Source organism: Panthera onca, chromosome B4 (assembly GCF_046562875.1).
Source record: "Panthera onca isolate mPanOnc1 chromosome B4, mPanOnc1 haplotype 2, whole genome shotgun sequence".
Classification (NCBI taxonomy): Eukaryota; Metazoa; Chordata; class Mammalia; order Carnivora; family Felidae; genus Panthera; species Panthera onca.
Genome location: NC_138345.1, coordinates 103892015 through 103911319, shown reverse-complemented (window position 1 = coordinate 103911319; position 19305 = coordinate 103892015). Strand labels below are relative to the sequence as shown.

General features: G+C 35.4%; 1 protein-coding gene across 8 annotated transcripts in view; it reads left to right on the top strand.

Annotated features, from left to right (window-relative positions):
• PPFIA2 (PPFI scaffold protein A2) overlaps window positions 1–19305 on the top strand; it is a 474989-nt gene that overhangs the window by 393608 nt on the left and 62076 nt on the right. For all 8 annotated transcript variants that reach the window (XM_060656864.3, XM_060656859.3, XM_060656862.3 and 5 more), the window contains 4 exons: window positions 1049–1286; window positions 4600–4629; window positions 8474–8604; window positions 11715–11869. In XM_060656864.3, coding sequence (XP_060512847.1) covers window positions 1049–1286; window positions 4600–4629; window positions 8474–8604; window positions 11715–11869 — 554 coding nt within the window. The remainder of the gene's footprint in view (window positions 1–1048; window positions 1287–4599; window positions 4630–8473; window positions 8605–11714; window positions 11870–19305) is intronic.

Here is a 19305-nt window from a genome sequence, read left to right as displayed (position 1 = left end):
ATTTTTTTAAGTCACCTACTGGTACAGTTTCATTATAACAAATAGACACAGCTTAAATAGGGTATTTATGCAACTCTGCTAAAATTCTTTGTTCTTTGCATCTCTGTAATAGTTCATTTATACATATTCTTGAAGTTTCTCTTTATTTAAAAAAAGGAGTATTAGTGCTTTGTCTTCTGAAAAGCATTTATATCAAGAGTTAAAACATTTTTTCACTATGTATGTAAGTATGATGTATGTATCTATCTAGAGATAGATCATCTCCACATTATTAAATTGCCTGGTGCTTATTTTTTTTAATGTTTATTTATTTTTGAGAGGTGGGGGAAGGGGCAGATAGAGAGGGAGAGAGAGGATGCAAAGTGGGCTTTGGGCTGACAGCAGCGAGCCTGATGTGGAGCACGGATGTGGGGCTCGAATTCATGAACCATAAGATCATGACCTGAACCAAAGTTGGATGCTCAACCAACTAAGCCACCCAGGCACCCCACGTGGTGCTTATTTAAAGTTGACGTGGCTGAGTACGTATTGGTTTAAAAAAAAGTGTAAGGGTTTTATTTGACTAAATGATAATTATGAATGACCATTTATTGAAGATTCTATCAAGTATACTTTTTAATCAGTTGGGATGTAAGATTCAACATCTTTGTTAAGATCTGAGTTTCTAAAAGTCTCATTTATTGGCACCTTGGTTCAAAAATAAGATTAGGGAAAAAAAAATAAGATTAGGATTAGTGGCAAAATTATCTAGGCAGTCAAGGTTTTAAAGGTTTTAGCAGGTGATAGTATAGATAGAAAGAGGGTCAAAGTGGGGAGGAGCTGTATATCATTTGAAAAGAAAGATGTTCTAAATTTCAGCCAGAAAGTGTCTGAAATTTATTGAAAGTTATATTGCCTTTGAGTAAAGAAAACATTAGATTTGATATAAAATGCTCACAGAGTTATTTATTTATTTGTTTATTTATGTATTTATTTGCTTTTTATTATGTGAATTCTCATTACCACTATAGCAGCATATAATGGATCCAAATTCAACTGTGTCTTTTAGGCTAATTCAGGAAGAAAAAGAATCTACAGAGTTACGTGCTGAAGAAATTGAGAATAGGGTGGCTAGTGTGAGCCTGGAAGGCCTGAATTTAGCAAGGGTCCACCCAGGTACCTCTATCACTGCCTCGGTTACAGCTTCTTCGCTGGCCAGTTCATCTCCCCCCAGTGGACACTCAACGCCAAAGCTCACCCCGCGAAGCCCTGCCAGGGAAATGGATCGGATGGGAGTCATGACACTGGTATGATGATGTGCACAGAGAACATTTGACCCCATTAAGACTCATGTGCATTAGCTGATTCATATTGGGTGTTTGTTCTAAGGACTTTCTGTGTGTTTTATTGTTTTTCTTTTTTTCGCAACAACCATATGTGGTAGGTGCAACTACTAATCCGATTATGAGTGGAGGAAATGTAGCCTACAAAGATGTAATTTTTCAAGTCACATAATAAGGAAATAGAAGAGCAGCGATCTAAATGTCACATCAGAAATCTGAGTGACGGAAACCATTAAGTAAATTTTTCCTTATGATATCTTGGTGAAGTAGTTGGGAGTGAGTATTTTACTTTTAACACAATAAATAATAGAAAATACTGGTTCTAATTGCTCCAATATAACAACATAAAATGTTAAATTTTTATAATATAAATAATATAACTTGAATAAAAGAACCACCAAAACCAATAGCAACAATTTCCCAATTTTGTTTTAGAATTTCATGTCAACATTTTTATACTTCTTTATTCTTTAATCCTTTGTTTCATTTATTTTTATGTTTAGAGTTAAAAGTTGGAAACCTAAATTATTAGGAATTAAAAGTTGGAAACCTAAATTATTAGGAGGTGCTCTGAACATAACAGAGAAAATCAAAGTGCCCTTCGCTAAAAATAAGGTAGAAAAACCTCTGGAAAAAAAAAATGATAGGAAAAAAAAATGACTACTGAATGCTGTGATGTTTTACTTCCCATCATAACATCTGCACATCAGAGGACACCATTTCAATAGAAAGCAGAAGTAACGGGCGTTTGAGAGCATGAGTAAATTGCCCACGTTTAACACAGTAAATGGAGCTATATGTCTTTCACATTTGCTGACGCAAAAGCATATACTATTCTGTCCATTTATTTTTTTCTGTGATTACCTAGAACTATGTTTAAATGACAATAATGAAGATTTAAACATTCTAAACTATTTATGGAGGTAAAATTCTGGTTTTGTAATGAATATTAAAACTATACTATTAAAACAAAATTCCAATTAAACATAAATTTGGGGGTAGAAATTAATTAAAAATAAATGGATAAAATAATAGCTTAGAGACTGTAAAACTAGCACAAATATAACAAATGGAGAGTAAATTAATGTTACCACAGAAGAACATGAAGTGTATATAGTGTTTCTGCATATGTTCAGAAAGCTGTGAAGCTACTATAAAAAGTGTCACAATATCTGTATCTGTGTATGTATGTGTGTAAAGTATCTGAACAAAAAATTTTAATTAATTTTCTAAATAGCACCTTTAAATAAATATGTTGCAAAAATGTGTACTGTACCTAATATATATATCTATGTGTATATATATAATACACATATACATATATATGTATATTTCATGCTCTCATGTCTAGGGAAAACTAACACATATTTTTTTAATTTTTATTTTTATAAAATTTATTATGTATAAGTATCTTTTTTCTTTAATTTTACAATTGTGAATTGAAACAAAACTGTATGGTGTGGCAGCATTTTTCATATTCAGACTCTTTGCAATTATGGACTTCAATGCAATAAAGTCAACATAAAAGAGAAATGGCAATATTTTTAAAAAAGGAAACATTTACCTTCTTAAGCCATTGAGTCCTCTATTCTGCGCTCATTTCCAGACTTGATATTAAAAATATTCTTAAAATAGACATCATAGACAATGCCCGTTCAGAACAAAGGACAGTAATCAGAACTGACCCCACCTAGACACAGCACAAACTTTTTAGTCAATGTACTAAGATAAAATAACCCAATATACTGAGCTACGTTATGATGTGGTGATTTTAGAAATCTAGGAACCATCAATTTGACTTTATTAACTAGACATGATACTATCTTTGGCTTAGTTTCTGTTTGTATTTGCTACATATATTTAGCTTTTTAAGTATGTTCATAAGCATTAGTATCCTAATCCTTGATAGTGTTAATATTTTTATAATAGCAAAATAACATATTTATAATCATTTAGACATGATTTATATATATATGTATATATATATACATATATATATATAAATGAAAAAGATGCCACTGCTTTCATGCACTTTCTTTAGCAGTTAGTTATAAATAAATCAATACCAAATGAACATTATTATACTATAATTACAGTACTTAAAAAATATTTAAAGCATTTCTTGAGTGTAAAAAAAGTACTTAAAATGTCCCATATCTGACTCAGAAAAACAATAAATGAAATTCAGGGAGTCTTTATCACCTAATAAAACTTCGTCATTAAATTCATCACTGTTATAGTGAAAGGCAGGTAGATCTTCTTTTACCTGTAGAAAATATGAGGGAGGGCATAATTTGGGGGAATATAATCCATGTTTGAATATTCAGAGGAAAATGAAAAATTTGGGAGACAGAAAAGCAGAGATTGAAAAGACATTGTTTTCATTTGTATTGTATGTGTGTATATGTTTTACAAAGATTGTTATTTTTCCTGATTATAAAATGTACTTTTATTTACTTTTACCTCACCACAAATCCATAAGCATAAGGAACATCCTGCCAATATTTAGTAAGAATATTGTGTGGAGTAAATCAACCCATTTTCCAGGAACAAAAATATATAAATGTAAATATAACTATAATGGAATAAAATTGTTTTACTTACATAAGAAAAATTAACAAAGATACTAAGTGAGCAAGATTCATCTGAAATCATAAAGAATTAACTTTAAAAAAAATTATGTAATTTTGTAACATTGTAACGTTGACAAGAAAACAGCAGCCCTAAAAACATATTTTATTGAGGCCAGAGCTCTTAGCATTTGGGAATGGGAGACTAGTTAGGAAGCCAGGAAGTTTGAGATAGCTCAGGAGCAGTATGCCTGTCCAAGGGTGGACCAAGGCTGAGCATAGATAAGGCAAGAGGGAATGCTTACAAACTCCATACATGTGCATTGGATCTTTGTTTATGGATAATCTCTTTCATTCCCATTTATATTTTGGGGAGAAGATAAGTCCCATATTTATTTCTCACTAGCTCACTACATGTGCTTCATATTCCCCAGGGTTCCATGTCTCAGATCCCATGCATGTATGCTTGACCCCATCATGTAGACCTGTCCCCCCCCCCACCCCACCATTCCTTCTAAGAAGTTCCCTCTCTGAAGTCACTTTCAGGAGGAGTCCTCTTATAATGGGTAAAGACATTTATTTAGAAAACAATGGAATGAAAAAACAAGACAGTCAAGTTATAGAATACTATTAAAAATTGTAACATGGTCAAATGATACTCATTAATTAGTTCTGTTTTATGTTGCTTTTATTTCTGCCAATCACAGCCAAGTGATCTAAGGAAACATCGGAGAAAGGTAATGTAAATATCTTTTGTGTGATTACTAGTTGAATATTGTTTTTTTTCTGTGAAAGTTTTAAAATTGCATTCCCTTTATTTGAAGCATTTTATTAACATAAACAGAAATATTAAAAGTATTTAAGCATTATCGAATTGTTTAAATATGATTATAAGAGCAAATGCCTCAAAATAAAATTGTTTATGTTTTCTAGAGTAATGATTAGATTATGTAGTCTACATATCCTAGAATTAGATTATTTATTGTCAATGCTAGAAGAATGCTGCTTACTTTTAAATGTAGTTTTACTATTATTCATGGATGTGAGACCAACAGATCAGGAGACTACTGCCAATGAAAAGATACCTTGTTACTCACCCTTCCCTTTGCAAAGGCAAAAGCACCTGAGTAGGTCATGAGGCAAAAAGAACTAGGAGAAAGGATGGGTAGGAGTTTTATCGTAGTTTCTGTTGGAAAGGCAAGGCAGGGTGAGCAGGCTTAAGATTGGCCTGTTTTAATCATTTCTGTGGGCTCTGGGTATAGGGGCTGTCTCTAGTTGTCTGATTCCTGGCCTGGCATGATTAAGGCAGAGGAATATTGCCTCCTGGAGTATTACAAGAGCCAGGTCAAGAATATGATTTGGGATACTGGTCTAGATAGATTGATGTACGTATGGAAGTCATACTCCAGGGAAGTAGTTTGCAATCTCTAGGAATTAGCTAGTCCTGGGAGGCGCATTATGTCCTGGGTCAGCATGGTGCCAGACGTCAGAGCATCAAGAATATAGAAATTACAAAAATATAATTAATCTGCTCCTTTCTTGTTTAATGTGACATCAATAGAATACATATTGAAAATGAGAAACAAAATTGACTCCAGTCCTGATTCACAAAATGACATCTTCTTAGATAATTGATAACAGCAGAGTTCAGACTCATGGGATATCAGATGGGAAAGATTTCAAAGGTTGAACCTACTCTCCAGAGCGTAAATCTATTTTTCAGCATCATCAAGATGTGGTAGGGGGCACCTGGGTGGCTCAGTTGGTTAAGCGTCCAACTTCCACTCAGGTCATGATCTCGCTGTCTATGAGTTTGAGCCCCACATCAGGCTCTGTGCTGACAGCTCAGAGCCTGGAGCCTGCTTAGGATTCTGTGTCTCCTCTCTCTCTCTGCCCCTCCCCTGTTCATGCTCTGTCTCTCCCTCTCAAAAATGAATAAACTTAAAAACAAAAAAAGATGTGGTAGTCAGATTATGCCCACTTCTAAAACTATAAAAGTATTTTTTTCTTTGTTTCTTTTTTAAATTAAGGGAATCTATATTAACTTGTGTGGCATAGATTGATGGAATTTCTTTTCCGGAGTTATCATCTATCTTCCTATAGCATCTTCTCCTTGATACTAACACTTAGTTCTCAACTATCAAATTTACCATCACAATGTTCTTATTATTTGTCTTTGTCTTTCTCTGCCACTGAAAAGAATTATACTGGGAATATAGAAAGATATCTGAGTAGATGATGGATATAAAAGAAGTTTAGTGGATATAAGAAAAAAAGTCACAAAGGAAGGTTCCATACAGAAATGCAGGCTCAGGGAATTCATAGGATGAAGAAATAGTTGATAAGAAAGGTAGGTCATGGAAAGAAGGCCACAAACTAAAAATTGTTGTTTATCAGGTTAAGGAGTTACAAGTGTGATTCCATTTACCCTTGAAACGAACACATTAAGGTAAGTATTATTAGTTTCCATTTTATTGATGAGGAAATTGAATCTTAGAGCAGGTAAATAATGAGCATGTGTCTTTCAACAAATAAGAGAAACCAGAATTCAAATCCATCTCTGATTCCAAATCCTTTCTCCTCTATTTTATTTATATAGTGTTAACTCTAAGCATTATTCAGAGGAAGAGTGTCTATGATGTTTTTAAGAGCTGATATTTGGAAAGTTTGCATAGTTTGACTGGCAGAATAGAAAGAGGAAGGCATTTTAGGAGGTGTTTCAGGAAAAAAAAAGTAATGGAAGCAGAAAGGTCAGGCTTGGCAGAAATAATCACAGAAAACAATTATGGCTAGATCATGGAACTGTGAAGACATAAATACATATCAGGAAGAGTTTAGAAACACACTTTATGAATTTAGATGAGATGTGAGTTTACAAAGAGTTTTCTGTAGGATTAACATCATGAAAGTAGTTCTTGAAAAAGATTCTTCTGGTGGCCCTTTGCTAGTTGAAATGGAGAGAGGAAATCCTATATAGATGCCTACTTAAATCGTTAAAAGGAATCAAGGCTTGGATGACAAGAGCCCAGACAAACAACTTCATTCAGTTTCTTCAATGCATGAAGTCTTTATCATGTATCATATAGAAACACATTTATGCATAATAGCCTAACATAGAAACAAAGCAAGACATTATGTAGACATAAGATGAGAACACAGCTTTAAATTTTTTTGCTATAGCCATATTGCTCTTTGTCATTAGAACTTCCAGAGCCATATCTATTAGCTATGCTTTCCACAATCTTTCTATGTATAGGTATTTTAACGCACAGTGATGCCATGAAAAGAAATGCAAGATTGTTGTAAAAAATATCTCTTCACAGTCAACTTTACTGTTGAATAGTCTTTACTGTAATGTGGTTTTATATGTCTATCTCTGACAAAATTTATGGTATCTTGAATTGTTCTGGACTCTGAACTAAATTCTTTCTTTTTCTTAATGTTTATTTTTTTTCTGAGAGAGAGAGAGAGAGAGAGGCAGAGTACGACGGGTGGGGGTGGGGGGCAGAGACAGAAGGGGACACAATCTGAAGCAGGCTTCAGGCTCTGAGCTCTCAGCTTAGAGCCCAACAAGGGGCTCAAACTCACAAACCACGAGATAATGAGCTGAGCTGAAGTTGGATGCTTAACCAATTGACTGAGCTGAAGTTGGATGCTTCAGCCACTCAGGTGCTCCTGAACTAAATTCTTTAAGGAAAGCCCTTCCATCCATCTTCTGGTTTCTGTATGCCTTTGTCTGTGTTCCCATGGGAGATAGTGAAATGAAACTATTTGCAAGAATTATGTTCTTACCTTTTATAATCTTTAAAAAGAATTTTTTTTTCTAATAAGCTACAACTCATTTTTTAAACATCTGGACCACATTTCATTTGCCTGCGTTAATAATACACTTTATCTGATAAAGTTGTAGTTTTGCCATCTTCTCTTCTCATTTCAAAAATCTCCTATTTAAAGGGGGCCTGGGTGGTCAGTCGGTTAAGCATCCAACTTTGGCTCAGGTCATGATCTCATGCTTTATGAGTTTGATCCTCATGTCAGGCTCTGTGCTGACAGCTCAGAGCCTGGAGTGTGATTTGGATTTTGTGTCTCCTTCTCTCTCTGCCCCTCTCCCACTTGTGCTCTGTGTCTCAAAAATAAATATTAAAAAAATCTCCTACTTAAAAGATTTCCATGTTATGATAACCTGACTATGCATACCTTCTTAATGAATTAACTCAAATATGTACCCAGTAACTTTTTTGTAAGCCTTTACATTCTGATATGTTGAAACTGAGTCCGTGATAGCTTTTTCATAGTTCCTGGATATTGATCTATGGTGCTTATTCACTCTTAAATAATGTTTTTTTATGAAATGTGTCCAGGTTATATATTAAACTGGAATACCTTCACTTTTAAAACAGTTATTAAACTCACGTGCTTCAGTAATAAGAATTTATATGTCTAAGACCTATATGCCCCAAGTTTTTTGTTTTGTGTTTGTATTAGAATTACTCAAATAGTTTTGCCAATGACTCTCCATTTCTGTCAATTTCATTTGAAATCTAGAAAGAATTCATCTGAATGAATTGTTTTCATTTCTAGATTGCAGTGGTGGAAGAAGATGGTCGGGAGGATAAAGCAACTATAAAATGTGAAACTTCTCCTCCCCCTACCCCTAGAGCCATCAGGATGACTCACACCCTTCCCTCCTCCTACCACAATGATGCCCGAAGGTATGATTCTCTCAGCTCACTTCACGGTTTGCATGCTCTCCTTCTGAAAATATTCTTTCTTTAAGTGCTGTCAAATAGACTGCTTAAAAATTTATGTGAGAAATTTGGTTTGAGCTATAACTCTCCAGTAGAGTATTGCCCTCCTCCCTCTCCCCTCTCCTCTTGTGAAAAAAAAATGCATTCTGAGATCAAATTTTTAGTTTTAAAATTAACTATGTATTTGTGGTCTTATTACTAGCCAATATTGATGAGATTATCTCTTCTATATTTAGTGGATATTTAGTATTAAAAAGAAGTCAGGCTAATGGAAAGACTCACTAGGAAGAATAGCAAAAAACTTAACAGACTCTAGGACAAAACTATAAATTTGGCTTAGGCTTAGGTGTAAAAGTAAGGTCTGGGGATGCCTGGGTGTTCAGTTGGTTGAGCATCTGACTCTTGATTTCAGCTCAGGTCATGATCTCACGGTGGTGAGACAGGGCTCGGCACTGAGCATGGATCCTGCTTGGGATTCTCTCTCTCCCTTTCTCTCTGCTCCCCTCCCCCACCACCAATAACTAAAACATTTTTTAAAAAGTAATTAAGTTCTGAAAAGTCCATAATTGCAGTTCATTTATTTTTAGCAAACAGGTATGTATACTATCCCCCAGGGTCTGGTGCTGACAGCTATAACAGCTAATAAGCAGAAAGTTCTTAGAGGGGGAAAAAGCATATCTGCCAAAATGTTAAAAGAAGAGGTAAGGGGAAATACCCTATTTGTTGTAGCAACTCATCCTGTGGTGCTTTCCATCTGCCTACAAAATTGCAAGCAGATCGCTATAATAAGTAGCATAAACAAATCTAAGCATGCAATTCACATCTTAAATATATATGCTTTTACAGTCTTATCAATTGCAGCATCTCAAGACACATCATTGATATGGCTGTGCATAATGGCTTAGTATTAACACTTTAAGTAAGAATTTATCTTCTAAATAGTATGAGTTTTACAACAAATATGCTTTAAAACAGAGGTTCTGTGCTGGCAGACATTTGCTCCTTTCTGTTTTATGTTTAATTTCTAATGTGAGTATAAAACCCCAGTTACTCCAGCTTCAAACTATCTGCTTTCATCCTCCAAGAAAAGAATCACTCCTGTTTTAACATGTGAAAAGCTATTGGTTTGGAGTTTAGAGAATGTCAACTCATTAAAGAGGATGAATAAGTAAAGTTAAGTAATTCATCATGGTGTTGTCAAATGGACAGCTGTAGAATAGATACCAATGTATCTATTGTACCTCTCCTATTAATACTATGTCAGTTACATTGACCAGGAATGGAGTCTAGAGCAACTTCTTGGAAATCATTTCAGTTTATCATGTACCTGAAAGAATACCTGAGAACTGTAAGAAAAAACAAAATGATCACTAGAGCATATGAGTATTTGCTTTTAAATCCCACCTAGATGATTTAAAATTAAATGAATGAGGCACCAGAGGTGCCTGGATGGTTCAGTCAGTTAAGAGTCTGACTTCGGCTCAGGTCATGATCTCAGGGTTCATGAGTATGAGCCCTGAATCAGGCTCTCTGCTGTCAGTGCATATCCCACTTAGGATACTTGGTCCCCCTCTCTCTCTGCCCTGACTCACTTGCATGCGAGCGCTCTCTCTCTCTCTTTCTAAAATAAATAACGGGCACCTGGGTGGCTCAGTCAGTTAAGCAGTTGGCTCTTGATTTTGGCTCAGGTCATGATCTCAGGGTTGTGGGATCAAGCCCCCATTGGTCTCTGCAGTGAGTGTGGAGCCTTCTTAAGATTCTCTCTCTCCCTCTCTCTCTGCCCCTCCCCTACTCACGCTCTCCCTCTCTCTCTCAAAATAGATAAATACATGTTAAAAGTTTTTTTTTAATTTTAAAAAAAGAACAAGTGGTACACACACACACACATTGAAATGACCAAAGGAAAAAAAGAGAGACGCAAATCAAGAAACAGACTCTTAATTGTAGAGAACAAACTGATGGTTACCAGAGGGGAGGGGTAGGAGGATGGGTGAAATAGGTGATAAGGATTAAAGAATACACTTAGGGTGCACTGAGTAATGCATAGAGTTGTTGAATCACTGTATTGTACACCTGAAACTAATTTAACACTGCATGTTAACTATGTTAGAATTAAAATTGAAAACTTAATATCCAAAAGAGAAATAGTCATCTCATAAAAACAGCGATGATCTACTAATACCAACTAGAAGTTATTTCTGGTTAAAATTTTTGTTCTTTCTCAAACTAATTTAACCATTAAAAATGCCTCTTTTCTGGTTTCCTGACTGTTCACCAATCTCTCTTAAAGGAAGAGATCAAGTTACTTCATTTGCCAGTGCCCTGTTTGTTAATCTGTGCATCTATAGTTAGCTACTGAGTGCCTGGGTGGCTCAGGTGGTTAAGCATTTGACTCTTGATACTGGCTCAGGCTGTGACCTCATGGGATTGGGCCCTGCTGTCAGGCTCCAAGCTGAGTGTGGAGCCCTCTTGGGATTCTCTCTCTCCCTCTCTCCTGCCCCTCCCCTGCTCACGTTTTCTCTCTCTCTCACTCTCCCAAAATAAGCAAACTTTTTAAAAAATAAATTAAATAAATAAACATTTTTAAATTAAAGAAATAAATGAATCAGTTTCCAAAACTGAGAGAGAGAAAGATGGCTAGAAGAAAATCAGGTAAAGCTGTGACCTGGAATAGCAGCTTAAACTTCACTGTTAGTTAAATTTAAATGTCTTATCATAGGTCATTATGTTTAAGACTAAAAAAATCATACTCTGAGGTGGAAATAGGTAAAGGGTCACTTGCTAAATAATGGAAGGTCATTTAACATGCAATTAATAAGCCGGCCTATGTTCATTGGTTGTATTAAAATAAGGGGGAAAATCACTTAGAACAAAAATCATTTTCCTTAGACAAAATTTGGAGGCTCAGAGCCCTAAGGCTGAGGAAAAAGAACAACAACAACAAATTTCAATATGCTTAAGAGCAAATGTGGGAGGAAAGGAAGAGAGTAAGTGTTCTTTCATTTGTCCCTTTATGAAGGAACAAGTCTGTGTACCTTGTGGATGAGCAGTTTGCCCTCTTTTGTGTTTTGCAGTAGTTTATCTGCCTCCCTTGAGCCAGAAAGCCTTGGGCTTGGCAGTTCCAATAGCAGCCAAGACTCTCTTCACAAAGCCCCCAAGAAGAAAGGAATCAAGTCTTCAATAGGACGTCTGTTTGGTAAAAAGGAAAAAGCCCGACTCGGGCAGCTCCGTAAGTGTGCATGAATTTGACAACTTCCACTGCGACTCATTTTGGTCACTTGTGAGGGTCTGTCTAGTTTTCATTTCATTTCTCGTCTCTGCATTTTTCTTTTGCCTACCTGACACACTTCCTTTTTCAGTCAGCTCTGTAAATTCAATTTAGCTGAATAATGTTTGACAAAACTTACAAGGGAAGAATATTATAAAACATCCAATCCTTTTGATTCCTCTGTGAATAACAATAGCTAGACATTATTTAGGACTGACTCTGATAGACACAAGGTCCCTACGAGACAAGTGTTATTACTGTTGTTCTTATTTATCGATGAGTAAACAATGTCTTAGTAATTTACAGAACTGAAATATTCATCTTAGTGTCAATTTTTAAAACCACTGAGTATACTGCCGCTTAAAACACAGATGTATATAAATGCTTTTCTGTTGAAAAAATTGAGATGCCTACAAAAAATCCATAATAACTTTTTAACCAAAATAAAGAATTGTGATATTCAGGCCAAAAAAGTACAGGTTTCTTTATTTAAAGCTATCACAGCTTTCCACAGAATAAACTCTACAGTATGTAAGTGGGAGGACAGAGGAAGGAATAGGGCAATAGGGATTGTGTTAGTTATTGTTGGACACTAATGGAATAAAAATATGGATCAGTACAGGGGCGCCTGGGTGGCTCAGTCCGTTAAGCATCTGACTCTTGATTTCTGCTCAGGTCAGAATCTCACAGTTTGATTTGTGAGAGTGAGGCCGTGTCTGGCTCTGTGCTCTTAGCACTTGGGATTCTCTCTCTCCCTGTCTCTCTCTGCCCCTCCATAGCTCACGCTTTCTCTCTCTCTCAAAATACATAAATAAACTTTATATATAAAATACATAAGTAAACTTTATATATATGTGTATATACACACATATGTATATATATATACACACATGTGTATACATACGTGTGTATATGTGTGTGTGTATATATGTACATATATATATATATGTACATATATATATATATATGAGCCTGGGTAGCTCAATTCATTAAGTGTCCAACTCTTGATTTTGGCTCAATTCATGATCTCATGGTTCATAAGTTCGAGACCCACATCAGGGGCTGCACTAACAGTGCAGAGCCTGTTTCAGATTCTCTCTCTTTTCCTCTCTTGGCCCTTCCCCTATTTGTGTGCTCTCTCTCTCTCTATCAAAATAAATAAATAAACTTTAAAAGAGATAGATACATACATACATACATACATCAGTACATTTGAAATGACCCTAGGTAAATATACACTTGGCTTGTGTGTATGTGTGTGTGTGTGTGTGTGTGTGTCTTCCTATATTTTTTCTTCTGAAATCTCTTTTCATCACATTGGTTATTGTGATTGCATCTTCTTTTTTCTATCTTTTCTTATTTAACATAGAAATATAGTTAATCTATTGAAAAAATATTTAGCTCCTTCCTCCAATGGTGAATGCTGAACAGAATGATACAAATCTCTTAGCACTTTCTTTAGTTTCCCAAATAAAGGAATGATTACTTACAAGTAATGCTCCAACTTCCTGGCTAACTTTCCTGTCCTGGCACTGAAAGAATTTCTGAGAGCAATATTTATGTTTGCAGAGGTACAAATGTCATATATTCAAAAGTGCCTTTGTAAAATCCACACAAAGTATCAGAAGCCATGAAAAACTAATGTCCAGACAGCTGTGTGATTAAATGTTACTCAACAGATGAATTAAATCCTTTTTGGACTTCTGTTTCTCAGGAAAGGAACTCCTAAGGCTATAAAAAAATTATTGCATAAGGAAAGAAGATAGAAGATGATTATTTTTTGGATATAAAATGTACGTGTCAAGGCATTGTTTTAATTTCTTGTTTGATAACTATTTATATTCTTACCAAATTATTTGTCATTTCCAATATATTACAGTATAATTAACAATAGTGTAGGTAGTTATTTTAAACTATTTTGCTAACATAGTAATCATTTTATTTACTCCTATTTAAACATATATATTCATTTTGGGATCTATAATTTACTTTTCCCTTTTAAAATATATTCAATTGCCTTTCTCTTTTGGCTTTTTTCTATTTTATTTTAAATTTAATTTTGATGAAGAGTTACTGAATCATTAGAAATTTTGCCAACAATATTCTGTCAAAATCAAGGTATCCAAAATATAATTTAAAGTCTAGAAAAATATACATTCTTCTTGAAACCTAGCCTTTCTTACCCATTTTTAGTAACTTTGTGTCTCTATGTCATACCAGTTATAAAGTGAATCAGTGATCAACTCCATCCAAATCAGAAACTAGCAATAGTTATTCATGATCATACCATCACCCTGGGAAGATTTCTGAGCTCTGAGCGATTTTGTTTTACCCTGAAGAACAAAAAAGTTACCACATAAACAAAACCAGAGTCTAAATCACGCTAAGGACTGCAATACTGATGAGGAAGACAGTTACAAATATCTACTCCTCTGGAGCTACGTAGAAGCTATATTGAAGGTGAATCAAAGCTCCTGGAGAAACCCAACAGGCTTGGGAATTTGAGGGAAGAAAAAAAACACACAGATAATCCAAAATCATTTACGTCTTCCTACTTAGAGTGAATAAGCATATATTGAAACACTTTTAAGTTTAGAGTACCAACCATGAGCCTTAGTAAAATGGCTACAGCATAACTGTTGGCGTCAAGGAGCTTTCAAATTAGTAGGATAGAGTACATAAGCATATACAACCTTTTATTTAAAACAAAACAAAACTTCAACGTATTTCTGACCCAGAAAAAATTTACCTGCTACATTGTCTATCCTACCAGCATAGCTAGGGAAAAGGGGTTTGAACCCCACAATCTATGATTATACATCAGTTATTGGAATCCTGACGGACTTGCCTTTTAATTTTATCTGAAGGCATTAACCTATTTTGAAGCAAAACAAATTAAACTGTGTTAAAAATAACTATATCAGATGACACTCATTTTTTTTTTTTTATTTTGACAAAGTTACTCCGGAAGAGAATAGGAAGGGCAGTGCGTGAGCTGTGACTCATGGCATCCCTGTGGACAAGATGTCAAAATGAGGCCTAGGTGATGGAAAAATTCAGTGAGGTTTGTAACTGGTTGAATAGTCCTCCTGTTACGGTGCTAATAAGTAGAATGATGACACCTTGGATCAAGGGTTTCTAATGGCCTAATTAGGACTCACTCTGTCCTTGGTAAATACATCCCTAGTCACTGTATGTGAATATTTCAATAGCACAGGTATCTGATTTTTGGATTATTGATATGGATAGGAAACACAAATGGAAAAAAAAAGGTGTTATTTCTAAAGACTGTCTCAAAAACTGAGTTACGGAGGGTCCAAAATCTCTCTCCCTGTGATCTTACCACATTCTTTGGCTTACTACCTGGGGAAGCACCAGCTTTCCCAGGTCATCAGAGAACTCCAATTATAATGACTATAAAGAAAAAAAGAACAGAATGCACATGACCATCCTAGCTGATGTTAACAATTAATGTTAAGTATAAAGAAAAGAGGCCATTGGGGTGCCTGTGTGGCTCAGTCGGTTAAGTGTCTGACTTCGGCTCTGGTCATGATCTCACAGTTTGTTAGTTCAAGCCCCACGTCAGGCTCTGTGCTCAGAGCCTGGAGACTGCTTCGGATTCTGTGTCTCCGTCACTCTCTGTCTGTCCCTCCCTCTCAAAAATAAAATAAACATTAAAAAAATTTAGGGAAAGAAGCCATTGACAGGCATTGTAAGAGAGGGCAACACAAATCAAAGACAAAGAGATTTTCAAGAATGGAGACTTGATCCAATAGAAGCAAATGAAACAAATCTATGAAAAACAAAACAGTAAAAAAGAAAAAAATAGATTAAATTTGAACAGGCAATGTCCCCAGTTATTGCTGTATAAAATACATGTATCACTAAGTAAAAATACACAAATACATAATTAAATACATAAATAAATAAAAGGTACTCTTGTGAATTTCCTTTAAATGAATATGAGAGGCTATACATCTCCAAGAGATTTTTTTTTTTTTTGCCTACTACATTGTAATTCTGTTTCCTTTATGGTCATCTGACAGATTGTATTATAGTTGCCTGAACTCCTTGACAATAATCAACATAATAAAGAAAATAACTTCATAATGACGAAAACAGCATCAACATTGCACCAGGATTATTTGGCAAGCATATTTCTACACATAAAATTTGGGTGACTTGTGCTGGCCTTTACTCCCAAATTTAGATTGTTCCTAGATGCTATGGAGCCAACAGATACAATGTAAATTCCACAAAGTATCTGTTAAAGATGACTCATACTCTGCATGGTGAAAGGGCCTTTTGTGAAGAAAACACTATTTAGCTTCAATTATGAGAGTGTTTATCACATACCCTTTTTGAGCCAGGCCCTGAGTCTAGGTGCATTTTTTAGAGAGCTAATGGACTAACTGATATAGAGCAATGAAGTAACCATTTATAAACTCAAAGTGTGTTTAAATCCAACTGAATGCTATGGCTTTAATACTGAAGAGAGATCAGATGAAAAAGATGAAATCACCAATGGGCAACAGATTGCAGTCTTAATCTCTCTGGAGTGAGAAGTCCCTTTTTAAGTCCATTTGTCTATTGGACAAATGAAGAGGCACAGACTTTGCAATGTGGGTTTTGCCTAGAAATTCCTACAGACTTGTACCTCAAGGGCCAACATGAAATAAATTATTTTGAGTGGAATCAAAGGACCAAGCAACATAGAGATATTTGCCCTCACAGTCTGGATGAACAGAAGGCTCCAACCAGTACCATTCATAGATCCAGGTATATGAGAGTCCTTTACTGAACTCCTTGACCTGGGTCTTAGGAAGCCTCATACTTTGCAATACTTTCCTTGGAATTTTCTATCATCCCTCTCTGTTGCCTGGGAGAGACTAGGGCTGGCAGTGCTATCTGGGCAGGACTCTTAGCCAAGATTCGTACCTGTGTGGGTCCAATCACTGAAAGCACTGTTTTTTGTTTTTTGGGTTTTTTTTTAACCTTTCAGACCCTAGGACAAAACAGGGAGGCAGTGCTATCCAGGCATGGTGTCTGATCCAACCAAACCATGTGGATTTGAGTCTCTGTTGCTTCCCTTCAGAGTGTATGCTCTCTACCTCATGCTTGGGGTCAACCAGATATCCCAGGGAGCCCAGAGACTTAGAGCCATGGGGTTGTTCTGGGCCACTGGCCTAACTCTGTTTCCAAGAAGGTGATCTGACAAGTGAACCACTCACTCCTGCTCTCTAGAATGATATTGTATGACATTGGACCACCAGATCCTTGTCCTGCTGATTTGGGGTTACTCAAGATGTTTATGTAGAAAGGGAGCTAGAAAAAAATACTTTAGTGGAACACTCACATCCCACTGGTGGTCCTGTGTCCAACAATTCCAACTCCTCAAAGACCTTGCCAAAGTAAGAGTGATAGTGATAGCCCAGAGAACTTCATTGAAGATGAGGATTTGGGCTTGGTGTTTGCATGCACAACTACAAGGTGGCCATTGAAAAGTGATAAGCAGTTTATTATCTGAGTAATCCTCTGAATCATGAAACTCAAGCCTTGTATTCCTGAATACCTCATGCCATGAGAGGGTGGAGCTAATGATATTCTCTTCATATTCTTAAAAGACCTCCTGGAGAGTGAGCAACCCCCCAGATTCCCACAGGCTAATGTTTCATATCAGGGGCACTCCTGCCATTTTAAGGCACATTAGAGGATTTTCTTCTCATTGAAGAATGCTTAGAATCCTTGTTCCCTGCCCAGTATATATCAGTTGCCCTTTGCAGTCACTGTGACATCTGAATATGCGCCTCTCTCCTCCAACCAACATACACAAATACTCATATTTCTTATGGAGATTGGTACAGTCTCCAGTTTACAACCACCGAGATATATAGAGCTGTGCAACAAAAATGTAACTCAAGCCACAAATGTGAATCCCATATATAACATTATGAAAAGTAAAAGGAGACCAGTGAGATAAATTTCAATAATTATTTGTCTATATATCAGAAGTATTTCAACATGTAATCAATATAAAGTTATTGATTAGATATCTTGTATTCTTTCTTTTAACACTACATTTTCAAAATCATATGTGTATTTCATACTTGCAACACTTAATTTGGACTAGCCACATTTCAAGTGTTTCATAGCCCTGTGCGACTAGTAAATAAAATATTGGTATAGATGAATAGGTAGACATTCTTAAAACCCACACAGCCATATGAACCCACTACCAGCTGGGCAAAAATGAGGCAGACTCTCTCCAGATTGGGATGACCATTCATAAAGTAAGAGTTCATAAGCTGGTTTGGCTGACATCATCCTTAACAGAACCTGAAAATTCTTCTATGAAAGAAGGTTCTCACCCAGAAATGTTTTAGCTGGGCTAAAACAAATGCACATGACTAGACTTTTGCTTCTGCTTAAGGGTACTGTCCTACATGCGATGCTTAAAAATAATTGTACCTACTATGGCAATAAGTTTCATTTTTTATTGGCATTTTGAAGTAGGGGGTAGCCATAATTCTCTATTAAGTGCTCTGTTCAAAGGATATTAGATTTTGAAGTATTCAGAGTATTTCCAAGCTCCTCATGCTTTTTATTTTAATGGTTTTATTTATGGGAAACAATTCTAATATCTATTTTCCTGGGTCTAGCTTTGACTCACAATATTCTTCTAGAACTTTCTTTGTTTCTCTCCCAGAGCTTTTAATTTTTTTAATGTTATTTTTGCTAATTAAAATTTTGGGTTCTTAAAAACATTTAAATGATAATTTATGTGTTCTTCTTTGCTCAGAAAAATATAAAAAGGCTGATTCATATAACCACTTGGTGGATGAAGTGTATCATTGTTTACTTAATGGGTCTACTTCATCAATCTCTATGTCCCCATCTGATCAAGAATTTCGTAACTTTTATGTGAATCATTAATTTTAGTTTTCACTTCAAGAAAACAATTTTATTGTTACTTTCAGACTGTGAATAATAATTTCTAGATATACAATAAGGCAAGTACACCGATGAGAGAAATAAAATATTCACACGCCATGAATAAATGGAAAATCCCACATTTAAAAATGAACCCCAAGAGTCCTTCAGTCAGCTAGTGGATGACTTTCCTAATGGTACCACCAATGAAATTCTTTCATAATAAAAAAATTTTTAAGTATTAATTGCACATGTGCATAATTGAATAAAGTAAATGTTTGTCCCTGAACTCAAAAGTATTGATTAGATCTAGACAGCAGTCAGTGTGTTTTCAATTAAAGAGGATTGTGTTACAATGATATAGTTCAGTAACAGAGTTACTAGGCTATGAGATTAACATTTATACCAATGCTCCAGAATTAGTAGCATTGAGTATTATAAATTGTTTGCTAAAATAAATTATGAAA